General features: G+C 35.4%; 2 protein-coding genes across 56 annotated transcripts in view; one reads left to right on the top strand and one right to left on the bottom strand.

Annotated features, from left to right (window-relative positions):
• LOC141378555 (uncharacterized) overlaps positions 1-13,680 on the bottom strand; it is an 876,076-nt gene that overhangs the window by 704,622 nt on the left and 157,774 nt on the right. The gene's annotated exons all lie outside the window — the stretch shown is intronic.
• ank3a (ankyrin 3a) overlaps positions 1-13,680 on the top strand; it is a 190,343-nt gene that overhangs the window by 130,870 nt on the left and 45,793 nt on the right. For 42 of the 55 annotated variants that reach the window (NM_001443167.1, NM_001443169.1, NM_001443168.1 and 39 more), the window contains one exon: positions 2,283-2,406. In NM_001443167.1, the coding sequence (NP_001430096.1) occupies positions 2,283-2,406 (124 nt within the window). Of the gene's footprint in view, positions 1-535; positions 873-2,282; positions 2,407-6,306; positions 6,566-6,926; positions 6,939-13,680 lie in introns of those variants that run through there. The other 13 variants (XM_087288495.1, XM_087288493.1, NM_001443172.1 and 10 more) reach the window with 3 other exon arrangements.

The raw sequence follows: 13,680 nt of genomic DNA, 5'->3' as shown, positions 1-13,680 counted from the left end.
GTTAATGAGGATGTATTAGTGCAGCGCTTCGTTTTCTTTATATTTCGTTTTTCAATTAATTTTTTTTCTTTGTTGACTTAAAAATGTTTTAATTGCTAGCAATAAACAAAGATGTATTTTAATCTGAAGTGATTGGTGAAGTTAAATTTCATCAACACCTAGAATTTCACTAAGCGAGAACTACTTTAAAAGTAAAAAATAAATCAATTTCCTACAAGTTCCCATATGTTTGTGAATAGACTTAAATATTTGACTTTTTCTCTCTCTCTCTCTCTCTCTCTCACACACACACACACACACACACACACACACACACACACACACACACACACACACACACACACACACACACACACACACACACACAATCACAGAATTGCTTGCAATGTCTCCCTTAATTCTCTTGAGAGAACTATGTTGACGGTACTTGGTGTCTTATTACCACCTAGGATTTGTTGCTAGACCTGCAAAATCTTCAGCAACACACACACACACGCACGCACGCACACAGTTTCAGCTCGCGCGTGCGTGTGTTGTGAGTTTCATGCGCGCGCGCTGGAGTCTGGAAAAAGAGCAGAGCTCCTCTGACATGTGAGACTGAACGCAGCTTTAGTAGATCCTCCTTCGCTTGACCCAGACTGCCTTGTGATTTAACTTTTACCGGACGAATGAACGGATGTATATCTCGCAAATCCAGCGTCACGAGAGTTCCGGTGGGCTCGGGACAACCGATTTTCTCATGACCAACAGGAATAGTCCTGCTCATCAGTCATTAATTTCTCAGAGGATAGAGAATTCTTTGAGAACTGAACGGAGGAGTACGCTAATACCGGATTTAATTGTACCGGAGCAGGATATGGCAGCGTTTTTATGTGAGTGTTGGTGTGTCAGGATACTGCGGTGTTTTGGGGGTTCTGCTGCATGCAGCTTTCACCGGCTGGACTCTGCTCCGATGTATTATTTATTTACATATAGACTTTTAAACTCAGAGTGACGTCAAATACAGGATGTTTTATTTTTAGCCAGGGTCACCCATTAGTCTCTGTCATGAGTGTTCTTTGTCATTAAGTCGTTAATTCGGTACCAGAGGAGAAAGGTATTAGCGAGCCGGTTAGGGAAACGGAGGAGTTCAATAGCGGCCGGGAGGGGAGGGGCTGCAGCACGGAGAGAGGACGAGCGGAGAGTCGCCTTTACGAGGGAGATACGGAGAAGATGTTGGCTGTGTTTCAAAACCTTGAGAATTGCCTACCTAGACGTCATTCCGTGCATCATTCGCGCGTTCATGTCTTATGAAATTAACGACTGAAAACCCAAGCGTAGATGGCGTTAAATATGTTTTCCAGTTAAACAGGTTTTGAGACGCAGTCATTGTTTTTTAAAGCGGTGACGTTTTGTTTGTTTTTTTATAAAGTAGCCATTGTGAATAACATTTAACAAACCACAACACTTTATCTATTCTGCTGGTTAAAGGAGTCTAAAAACCCACTTACAAGTAGTCAATGGACCGGCTAATCATGTGTTTAAATGTTTCTTTTGTGCACTGAAGTAGACACATTATACCAATTTATTAAAACTTACTTAAAAACATAGCTAAAATATTAAGTTTGTTTTCTAATTAGCATATTGTATATTTTCTCTGAAGTGCAGATGACAGTCAGAGATGATGTTGCTCTTACTTACTACTCCTAGTCCCAGCTTGACCTGCATGAAAGTGCCCCAAACCTCTGTAAAACTTGCAAACAGAGCGTACTGAGAAACCAGCATCTGAAATAAGCTTGATTTAGATGTTTATTTACTTTTTTAACAAAAAAAAAATCAGTTTTAATACACTTTATGTGATGGAAACCTGTGTGATGGAAACTTGCTTCATAACATGAGACGCAGTGGTGTCCTGATGCAGCATTAACCGTTTCTTCTATGTGTCAGTGAAATATCACCACCTGAGCTTCTGTTATTCACGGTAGCACAGAAAAACACCTAGGTGTTATATGACATCTATTAATAATCTAGAAGCTGCGAGCTGGATGTTTGCGTGACAGAAGACAGTATGGGCTGGTAGTTTCACCCCACAAAAGGTGATCCTCAAATGATCACCACCATTCATTCAAGCAAGACATTTAGCCTCAGATTGCTATTGTGGCCCTGTTTTGGCAGGACGTATACAGCAAGTCACTTAATTTAATTAGAAGAATAAAGCAGAACCGAATGCCGCACCTGCTGATAGGTCACTGCGTTCGTTCACCTTCAACTGAGCTCACCTTCAGCCCATCTAATCCCTGCAGGTGAAGATGCGATGACCGGAGAGACTGAGAAGTACCTTCGGCCACAGGACCTCAGGGAGTTGGGGGATGATTCCCTGCCGCAGGAGGGGTACATGGGTTTCAGTATTGGAGCCCGCTCTGCCAGGTAATAGAGCTTATTAATATCACTTTATGTATTGATGCTCGCTTGTTTTTTGTTGATCCTCCATGAGTGGCAAAATAAATATGCAGTTGCAAGTTGTTACCGCAGGTGCATGCATATGGCTGTTTGCAGGTATTTTTGGAGGATCATTTGGATAGTTTTAGGTCATGGTGATCTTCTCTAAATGCATTACAGTGTTACAAGGTTTGAAAATCTAGCTAATTTTAGGTGCGTTCACACTTTATGAAACAAAAAGTCCAAGCTGTTGACTTATGTTTTTATTGGCAGGACGTTGTGCATTTGCTTTCATTCTGCATTATTCATTTTATTCCAAAAAAGCAGAAAGATGGAACTGAATGGATCAGGAATAAGCGGAAAGCCATATCTCGGTCAGGCTGTCAGTCTTTATATCCGGTTGTTTGAAAGCAATAAACAACACTGAGATTTTAGTTCTCATGAATCTGGTCCCTGAACTCACCATGTGTCATTCAAGTTAAAGTGTACATGGCACAAATGTTATTATACGACAGGGTTTAACTTTGATGTGCAAATAGGGATAGACAAACACCTGTTGTACCTTTAGTGCAGATATTAATATTTTAGAGCATTCAATATTTTAAAAGAGGTTACAGCATGCTGCTATTTAGCTTTAGCTAAAGCCAGTGAATGTTCTACTGCTGGGCAACTGTTGTAAAATTAGTAACAGTAACTGATGATTGGGAAGTGCTATTTAATCAAACAGTTGATTAAAGAGAACTTTATAAAATACTTGTAACGAGAATTGTGACTACAAGGACTTTTATAACTTTAAGAAAGTACACAGTGGATATGTGCACTTTGTCCCATTTCATTTTATTAAATAAGATTTCTTATGCATTTGCATGTGTCTATTTACAATTCATTTTATTGTTAAATTATGTATATACAGTAGTCAACATTTGAAACAGATCAAAATCCTTTAAACAAAATTGTCCGAAAGCTGTTCAGTTCTTGTCTTAGGACAATTTCAAACAACTTTTTTGATCCACTTCAAATGTTCACTACTGAGCTAAACTGCCGGATACTTCTAATAAAGTCTTAGTATTTGCACATAGTCTATTTATGACTAGATCACCATATTCTGACCAGGTGTAATTTCCCACATAAATGATGTCAGAAGCTATGTTTCCAACCAAAGATGCTAATTAAATTTATGAGCATAACTGTAATATCACATATAAAACTTGCAAATATAAGCAGATTTTTTTTCCAAGTAGTCGAAGAGAACAAAACTGACACTTGATTAACTGGCACCAAATATCAAATGTAAAAATGGATTTTACTGCGGTAGGAGAAGCTGTGTGAATTTTTTCTTTATTTAATAAATGAGTACCTCAGAAGGCAGTATGCCGACACGCAATGAACACGTGGTGGCGTTTGAAGGCATCTTTTACTAGTGTTTTAGAATGACCAAAACATTTTTAGATGTTTCACAGTGGGCTCAGCCTGCTGGTTTGTCCATTATCACACATTTTTACCATCACATCATCTCTTATAACAAAATCACATGACTTTTTTTGGCCAAACTGGAATTTGTTTGCTTAAAGTGTTTCCATCGTAGTTTATGCGCATCTTTTCTTATCGAAAAAAAAGTTTATCCTACTTAGTTACGCACATTTTTGAAATTTATGCACATCCTAGCATTTTCATCAACTGATTTTTTATACGCATATTAGGGCTGCTTGATTATGGGATAAATCATAATCACTTATTTTTTATTTTAATCTATTTTAGATTATTTTGGTCATAATTGTAATCATTATTATTCAAAACCACATACAGTTGAAGTCAAAATTATTTGCCCTCCTGTGAATTTTTTTTCTTTTTTAAATATTTCCCAAATAATGTTAAACAGAGCAAGGAATTTTTTGCAGTATTTCCTATAATTTTTTTTTCTTCTAGAGAAGGTCTTATTTGTTTTATTTTGCCTAGAATAAAAGCAGGTTTAACTATTTTGAAACCTATTTAAAGATTAATATCATTAGCCCCCTTAAGCAATATATTTTTTGATTGTCTGCAGAAGAAACTTCTGTTATACAATGACTTGCCTAATTACCCTAGTTAAGCCTTTAAATGTCACTTTAAGCTGGATTCTAGTGTCTTGAAAATATCTAGTAAAATATTATGTACTGTCATCATAGCAAAGATAAAATCAATCAGTTATTAGAAATGAGTAATTAAAACCATTTTATTTAGAAATTGGTTAAATTTCTTTCTGTTAAACAGACATTTGGGGAAAAATATAAAGGACCGCTAATAATTCTGACTTCAATTGTATATATATACAGTTATTTTCCTTCCTGTAAATAAAGAAAGGGAAATAAATACAATAGAATAAAAATATTAAACAAATTGGGCTTTTAAGCATTGTTTTTCACTGTATGAAAAAAACCTTAATTATAGCTACAAAAGTCCTTCAGTCAAGAGCAGTGAGTAATTTTCTCCTTTTGTTGTTTGATTAATAATGATAAAACAGTCAGCAGCAGGAATATTGCACGCTGTCACTTTAAGAGCAGGATGATTCTGATTTATGGTTTCTCCCTCTAATGTCTTTTGATTGTCAACTCGTTTGTTTATTACATAAATGATGGTTAATATGAATAATTACTAAACACTTTGTTTTGGCACAAATTTGCATGTATTTGACCATTAAAGCGCTCACATTAAGATCACTTTACATGTGTGTGCTCTGCTCGTCTCTGACACAACAGCATGCGATCTCTTTCACGCTTTCTAAAAACATGAATGATTTGAATGTACATCAATGAATGATGCGCGTCCTGTGCTGCAAAATTTACATTACAGTACATGCTTTTAGTCATTTTCACGTGAATCTGAGCTTTACAGAGCAACAGATGTGTACAACTGGAAAGGGGGCAGTATATGATGCAATAATCGTTTTATCTCGATTAGCGTTTTTCATAATCGGTAAAAGCCGAAATCGAAACTGAATTTCAATTAATTGCACAGCCCTAGTGAATATCCAAACTGTGCATAAAAATAGGTGGATGGAAACAGCTACTATCAAAAATGTCATAGTGTTTGCATGACAACAATGCTTTACGCTTAATTATATATATAAAAAAACTGACAAGATTCACCAGAAAACCTTAGGGTGAAAGTCACATCTATATACAGTTGAAGTCAGTTATCAGAATTATTAGCCCCCCATCGATTATTTAAAAAAAATATTTCCCAAATGATGTTTAACAGAGCAAGGAAATTTCCAAGGTATGTTAGAATAAAAGCAGTTTTTAATTTTTAAAAAGCCATTTAAGGTCAAAATTATTAACCCCTTCAAGCTAATTTTTTCCCCGATAGTCTACAGAACAAACCATCGTTATAAAAAAAATTTGCCTAATTACCCTAACCAGCCTTTAAATGTCACTTTAAGCTGTATAGAAGTGTCTTGAAAAATATCTAGTCAAATATTATTTACTGTCATATTTATATTTATATATATATATATATATATATATATATATATATATATATATATATATATATATATATATATATATATATATATATGTGTGTGTGGTGTGGGCTGTAGCTTTACTGTAGTGCATCCCATGTCCTCATTCAAGCAGTCATCTCAGCACTCTTTTCATCATTGCAGGTGAATGATGAGGGTAGTAGATGAGGGAGATGTTTGACACGAGAATGGAAAGGTACCACTTCTGTCATTGAGCATTATGTGGCAGAATGGAACCTGATTTGCTGTTGTTGCATGGAACAGTGGGTTCTGATTGGCTGGCTTTTGTGCTCCAGTGTTTATAGTGTTCGAGGACAGGGACTTAATGACTGAAAACAATGACATCATCACCGGGAAGGGAACACTGAGTGACAAAGCCTGGAAAGTGCGTGACTCTATTTGTGTACGCCGGTGAAGGTGTGATCTGATGGAAACCTTTAGTTAGGATGCTAATATTTTCAATTTTGTGTTCAGAAGTCTATTGTTGCTCCGAGGGAAGAATTAGCTTCATGGTTTGCTGTATTTGAATACTGATACTGTGGTTTGCTTGCACATTAAATAGTCAAATTCGAGTCAAATTAGCTTTATAGATTATTGGCGTAATTGTGTCATTTGCTAAATACTCAGTATTCCAGCTGCTTAGCCGAGGTAAGACACTGTTTCATCTCTAAAAACAGTATTTCGTTCATTTCAAATGGTTTGTTGCTATTTGGATCGCTGCTGTTGTAGATGAGATGTTGTTCATAGCTCATAGATAATATTCTACCCTGCAGAGCTTCATATTTTCTGCCTCTTATTTTGTTAACATCAGCCTGGCATTGTTTGCTCTTAAATAGGGCTGCTGATGTTGCTCGTTTTTTTTTTTTACCAAACAAGCTGCCGGTCCTGTTTAGGAGCACAACACATGCTGTGGCAGAGCCTCAGTGCCATGCTTAACTCTCACTGCTTCTGCCACGTCCAGTACATTTTACTCTCTTTTCTCTTTCTTGGCTTCTCTCATTCTCTCTAGCCCCAGGATAAGGTAAGAGTAATGACTTTCTCTCTGCCTTTCTCTCTCTGTGTCTTTCGCCTTCTCTCCGTAGCTGTTGTATCTGTCGCTGCCCCTTTCCATACGTACTACAACTCCCATCATGCCTCACTCCACCGTGTCATCTGGTGCAGTGCGATTCTATGGAGTCTGATCCTTTTCATACACTGAGGCCTGAGCTCCTCGGCCTGATAGAACAAATTCATGCATCTCATCTGGAGTTCTGCTCTCTGAATTCCTCTTGTGCTGACCTCTGATTTGTTCTATCGGGCTCCGAAGCCCAACACGCTTCTTAGTGGTCACGCGAAAGCCATCGAACCCTTTCGGAGGCGGTTCATAAATGCAAATAATCTGAGGAGTGTTTTAATTACAGGAAAGGCGGGCAGTAGTTTTGTGTTGTGAAATACTGTGGTTTTAAATGTTATGTTATATAAGTTGTCTGAAATGTTAACGATTCATGTGCTATATAATGTGTTTTGGTTGCTTTATGAGTTTTTGTTCAGTGTGGCATGAATTGTGTTTATACATGTTGTGTTTTTGATGTTGTTTTAGTTGTGTGATGCTCTATGTAACATCCAGGGACAAAAGCTTTAGGCTGAACAGTCAGCAACTTAAGTCAATTACACTGCCGCATCATATTTTATTGGCCATTACTTACACCATTGATCACAGGTCAGTTTTTTATTGCCAGATTAAACATAGATATGGCGTTCTAAGCATGCTTTGTTGTAATCACTGTGCGATTTTGATAGAAAAGCACCAAGAGAATAGTTAAAGTGCCCCTTTTGTACTGGGATTAGGGTATATTTGCTTGTAATTGTAAATGGTCCACAGTGTTTTAAAGTTTGAAGTGGATAGCAAATAAAGTTACTGTGGATAGCAAATAAAGTTACTGTATACACTCAAAAATTCTCATTGGATGAACTCAATTTAATCAAGGGTAGGATTTCCATCCAATAAATTTGTTTAGCCCCTACTAAAAAAACTATTTACACAATTAAAGGCAATTGTGTTGGTCCAACATGATTTTATCAAATTAAAGTTTAAATACATCTGTATTTAACTTAAACCTAAAGGTCTGATGATATCATGTACTTTATGTCTATTATGTGTCATACAGTTGGAATTCTCTTTTATTTTAAATTATCCTAATGAACTAAAAGAGCCTTATTTTAAGCATATTTCATGAGCTACATATACATTTGATCGAGACTGATCTCAGAACTAACTTAAGGACAGTTATTGCTCACTGAGCTCAGCAACAAACTGCATTTTTGCTAATTAAGCTGCCAAAGCATGGGTGGTTCTGCAAGGAGATAATATCACAATCTTCAAATTGAAGTGAAGATTAAACTCCAACAAGTCTTTCTATTAACTTTAAACACCTAAGATTACTTTTTATTATCAACATTTCCCTCTTAATTCAATCCCACGCAAAGGAACTACACATCCCCTAAAAAGGTAGTTGGACTATCACAATTCCTTCATGTTGTCCCAACACAAAATGCTTAAGCGAACCTAATTGTTTACAAATTTAGGCTGAACATGAAATAAATATATTAGCCAAAGAAATGACAAGAATTGTGTTTGAGCTCATATAGCTGAAACACAAAAAGCAGTAATCATGTTTTTGAGTTTACTTAAAGAAAGAATAGATTCTGAACTGCCAAAACAAGTAGTTATAATTCAAGTAGCCTAATTCTAGCTACAATTCTGTAACCAGTGTAGATCTTGCATAACAAATTTGAATGATGCTAGTCATAATGATGCTTTAATGGCTGCCCATAAACAAAGCACTTAGAAGCTGTAATTAGTTTGCGTAATTGTCAAAATCAGATCAAGAAAATGCATTCATTGTCGAGACAAAACATGCATTCTAGTAAAAGTTATGCACTTGTATCAGAAAATAGACAGAAACTCCCATTATAATCAATAAAGCTGTAAAATGAGCTCTCAAACAAAATATAGCACATTCATCTGTGAGTAATCTAAGGAATTCTAATTTGCTATTGCTTTCCTAAGCTCAGAAACCTGTGCAGTTTGTTTTTATTCTTAATCGCCACACCGGAATGAACCATCAACTTATCCAGCATATGTTTTATGCAGCGGATGCCCTTTTAGCTGCAACCCATCACTGGGAAACACCGATACGCACTCATTCACACACATACACCATGCTCAATTTACCCAATTCACATGTCTTTGGACTGTAGGGGATACAGGAGCACCTGAAGGAAACCCACACGAACACGATGAGAACATGCAAACTCCACACACAAATGCCAACTGCCCCAGCCGAGGCTCGAACCAACGACCTTCTTGCTGTGAGGTGACATCGCTACCCACTGCCCCATCACGCCACGCTATTCTCAGTATTGCAAGAAATAAATGGTTAAAAAGGAAGTCTAGTCCATCCTGCGCAGATCTAATTATAAAAAGTTAAACTGGAGGTTAATTAATTTTTACATTTCACTTTAATCATAATAATGTGGCATTTTTGCCCTCATCCACAATACCAGAAACTAAGTAATAATGTATTAGGTTCTGATTCTGTTTTGTTTGTAACACCTGCTGTTAAAGTAAAGTATTAACAACATATTGAGCCATCTGACTAATTAGAGCAGGGTAACCTTGAGGAAATGGATAATTTTGGGGAGACCAGATTTTCAAATTAATTGTGTTTAAGATACTTCTTTTTACAAGTGTGGATGTATATCCATTACAGGGTATTCACAGGGTCTTACAAAATCCTAAATCTCAAAAGCTAAATTTTAGGCCTTAAAAAGTCTTTAATCTAATGTTGTGTTGTAGGTCTTAAATATTTTTAACAGGTCTTAATTTTTCTGTAAATTTTTTTCTTTCTTGATTTATTGTTGTAGACTGAAGTAATTGACAGCTATGTTTGGTTCTATTCTTGATAAGGGTTATAGGGTTTGTGAATGGATATATTTGAAAACTAATTAAAAAAATATTCAAAAACATTAACATTAAATGTTAATCATTTTTTGATGGGGCAAGTTAATTTTTTTTTTTGTAACTTGAATATTCAAAAAAATCCTTAGCTTTTATCTCTGTATAAGTCTAAAATTACAATCATAATGGTCTTAAAAATGTCTTAAAAAGTCTTAAATTTAACCTGGTGAAACCTGCAGAAACCCTGTATTGTAAGAGATCTACAAATTAGAAACCTTTTAAATAAAATAATGGGCACTTTAATTGACACAAAAACATTGAAATTAGAACAGCTTGGTTGTTGAATGTAAGGTAGGATGAGCATGATTTTAATAAGGCTTAGGATGAGAGAACAGAAATATTCCACATTTTGAACACTTCTTCACATGCATTCTTACACCAAACCATTGTAAAAAAAGACATTAGTTGATGTTGTGGAGGAAAATGAGAGTGTGTACTGCAGAATGAGTCGGCTGCTGTAAGAAAAAAACAACAATGCAGATCAGGACAAAAAAAAAAGTAAGAATGCAAAAAAGCAAGATTAAACCATAATGAGTTGTAAACCCATTGATCCCAAAACTAGCTACCAAACCCTCACTTTCATAAACACACCCTCGTGCACTAGGGCTGTGTGTGCTACAGTGCTGTACCTTTAAATCCTGCTGACTGCTGCAGAATTTTCAATCTCTCATACACACACTGTGCAACCAACCCTAGACTGCTGTCCTGCAGAGATCCAGGCGTTTCTATGAGCACTGCAGAATTCTGCCAGCGCTCGCACACATTTGATATGAGGTAAAAAGCACTTACTCAAAGTGTCAGTGTATTAGCGGTGCTTTCTATTGCTATTCATCTTGAGATAAACATTAAACCTTGGCACATAGATAACCCTGCACTGTGATTCTGACATGAAAGATAACCTCAGATTTGTTTAGGAAAGATGTGCTGTTGGTATTACTTTTCACTGTGAGAATAACAACATACGTAAAGTAGCAACCAGAAAAATTTGCATTAAATGGCATTTAGAACAGCTCAAGCACTGACATAAGAATGATAAAAACCATGGTAACCACAGAAGTTTGCATGGGCAAGCTCCACTTAGACACAAGACTTCTGTTCATTTCGATATACACTACAGCAGTGTTGGGCAAGCTACTTGAAAAAATGTAGTGAGCTAAGCTATTCGCTACTCTACTTAAAATGCAGCTTAACTTCACTAAAAGCTACCCTCTGGGAAATGTAGCAAGCTAAGCTAAAAGCTACGTGGCAAAAGTAGCTAAGCTACATCTAAGGTTTTTTTGCAATTTTAATTTTTAAATCGAAACTTAAACACAAGTCAATCATTTCTTAGTGATCAATAAAACTTTCAATGACACATATGAGGCAGAATTGTTCAGTTCAATTATTTACTGCAAATGATATGCTGTATCAAACAGAAAAAATATAGTATATGACAGCAAAAACAAAAAAATCCAATAGAACCAGGTGTTACACATTTAAAATACTATAGTCATTTATAGTAAAGGGAAATAGTTATATATTTCCTCTCCGTGAGTCATTTTTCCATTAAGCAAATTTCTTGTGTTAGCCTAATTGGTTGGCAATGTCACCAACCAGACCGGTGGGTGGTAGTAACGCAACAAAGTTTGTTGTCGACCACCGGAATACAGGAAGAAGAAGAATCATCATTCTAGCCATCATATGAATTTACTTTCATCGGTCAGACAATAGTGTGAGGAGAAATCGAGTCCCCCTGACAATTGGGTCTGTCTAGGATGGTGATTCTATTGGTGATTCTATTGGTTCACTGGAGTTGTAATAGGTATAGTTTGTAGAGCCTGATTAATATATATATATATATATATATATATATATATATATATATATATATATATATATATATATATATATATATATATATATATAAATGCAGCGAAATCTCGTTTAAATTTATATAATTTAAAAGAGCGTTATAATGAAATCAAACTATTTTGTATTTCGTATAAGGATGTACAGTACAACTAAAGGCTTTTATTTTAGATAAATAATATATCTATATAATATATACTGTTACAAATAAATACATAAAAACATCAAAAAGACATCATTTAATGTTTACAAATGTTTCAGTTATTTTAACTATGCTTGTCTTTAACTTGTAGTGACCAATAATAATGTTACTAATATGATTAGTCTTGTTAAAGTCTCAAGACTGAGAATAGACCATAAAAAAGTACCAAATATGAATAGAATTGCACTGTGGAGAAATAGAATAGCTTTTGATCAGGCGTTCAATGCAGACAATCCATTGGGGTCCTAAGCAGATTGGAGGGGGGGACTAGATTTCTCACCACACCATGCATGCTGGTGCCATCACTTATTGATCGGTAAATTTAGCTTGCATAGACACTACTGCGCTACTTGACTAAAAAAAATGTGCCACTTGACTGCGCTACTTGACTATTTAATTTAGAAAGTAGCGACCCCACCACCACACTTCTGAGAAATGGAGTTAAACTAGTAGCTACTGCCCAACACTGCACTACAGTGTAAAAGTTTGGGGTCGGAAAGATTTTTCTTTTAAAAGGAGTTCATACTTTTATTGAGCAAGGAGGCATTAAAATGATCAAAAGTGACAGTAAATACATTTATAATTTTACAGAATACATCTATTTTATTAGCTTAACTATTATGTTTTTATACTGAAAATCAAATTGATTAGGGCTGCACAATATTTCAGCATTGATATCGCAATGTGATCATTCGCAGTAGTCACATCGCAGGATGCAATGTTAAGTTTGTATTATAATTTGTCAGTTGCATTTGTTTTTTAATGCCTGTAATTGTATAATGACTACAAAAGCATTCAGGTGTAAGTAATTGTACTATTTTTGACCTTAGCTATGATCAATTGTATTAAATTATTTGTAGTTTTTTCCATTCAGTTACAGTACTTGAATACTGTTAGGCTCGGGACATGATAAAACACTTTATTTCAATTGTATCATTTCCTTGATTATATTTATAGATAGTTATGCATGAAAACACCTGCAAATATAGGAATGCACTGCGATTAGCACAGACCACAGTGAAAATGTGTCAAGGGACCCCAAAACGTTTATAGATGGTTTATTAGATTTGATGGAGATTCAAATAGAAAACATTGATTTCTCAATTTCTGAATAAACATGTGCCTGAAAATACTCACAGCACATGCAAATACAGAAATGCACTGCAAATAGCACGGACAACAATAGAAATGTGTTGGGGGACCCCAAGAGTTTTTGAGATTGTTTATTAGATTTTTGTGACCTGAACTATGATAAATTTCATACAATTATTTTTATCATTTAGTTACTGTACTTGAATACTGTTAGACCTGGGACATGATAAAACACTTTATTTCAATTGTATCTTTTTCTTGATTGTATTTATAGATAGTTATGCCTGAAAATACTCACAACACATGCAAATACCAAAAAACATGCACTGCAAATAGCACTAGATGCAAATAGTAAACATTAAGTCATCAATCTCTGACTAAACATGTGCTTGACAGTACTTTTAACACTTGAAAATACAGAAATGCACTGCAAATAGCACAGACAACAATAAAAATGTGTCCCCAAGAGTTTTATAAAATGTTTATTAGATTTTATGAAGATGCGCTCCCACTGCAGAATCATCCCGATCCATCTAACATTATAAATTCTTTCCAAATAGAGATTTAAAGTAATCTGGTGAAATTGTATTCATATTGCAATATATATCGCAAAATAAAAAC

This window comes from Danio rerio, chromosome 17 (assembly GCF_052040795.2).
Source record: "Danio rerio strain M-AB ecotype USA chromosome 17, GRCz13ab, whole genome shotgun sequence".
Lineage (NCBI taxonomy): Eukaryota > Metazoa > Chordata > Actinopteri > Cypriniformes > Danionidae > Danio > Danio rerio.
This window is presented reverse-complemented; position numbering and strand designations above follow the sequence as displayed.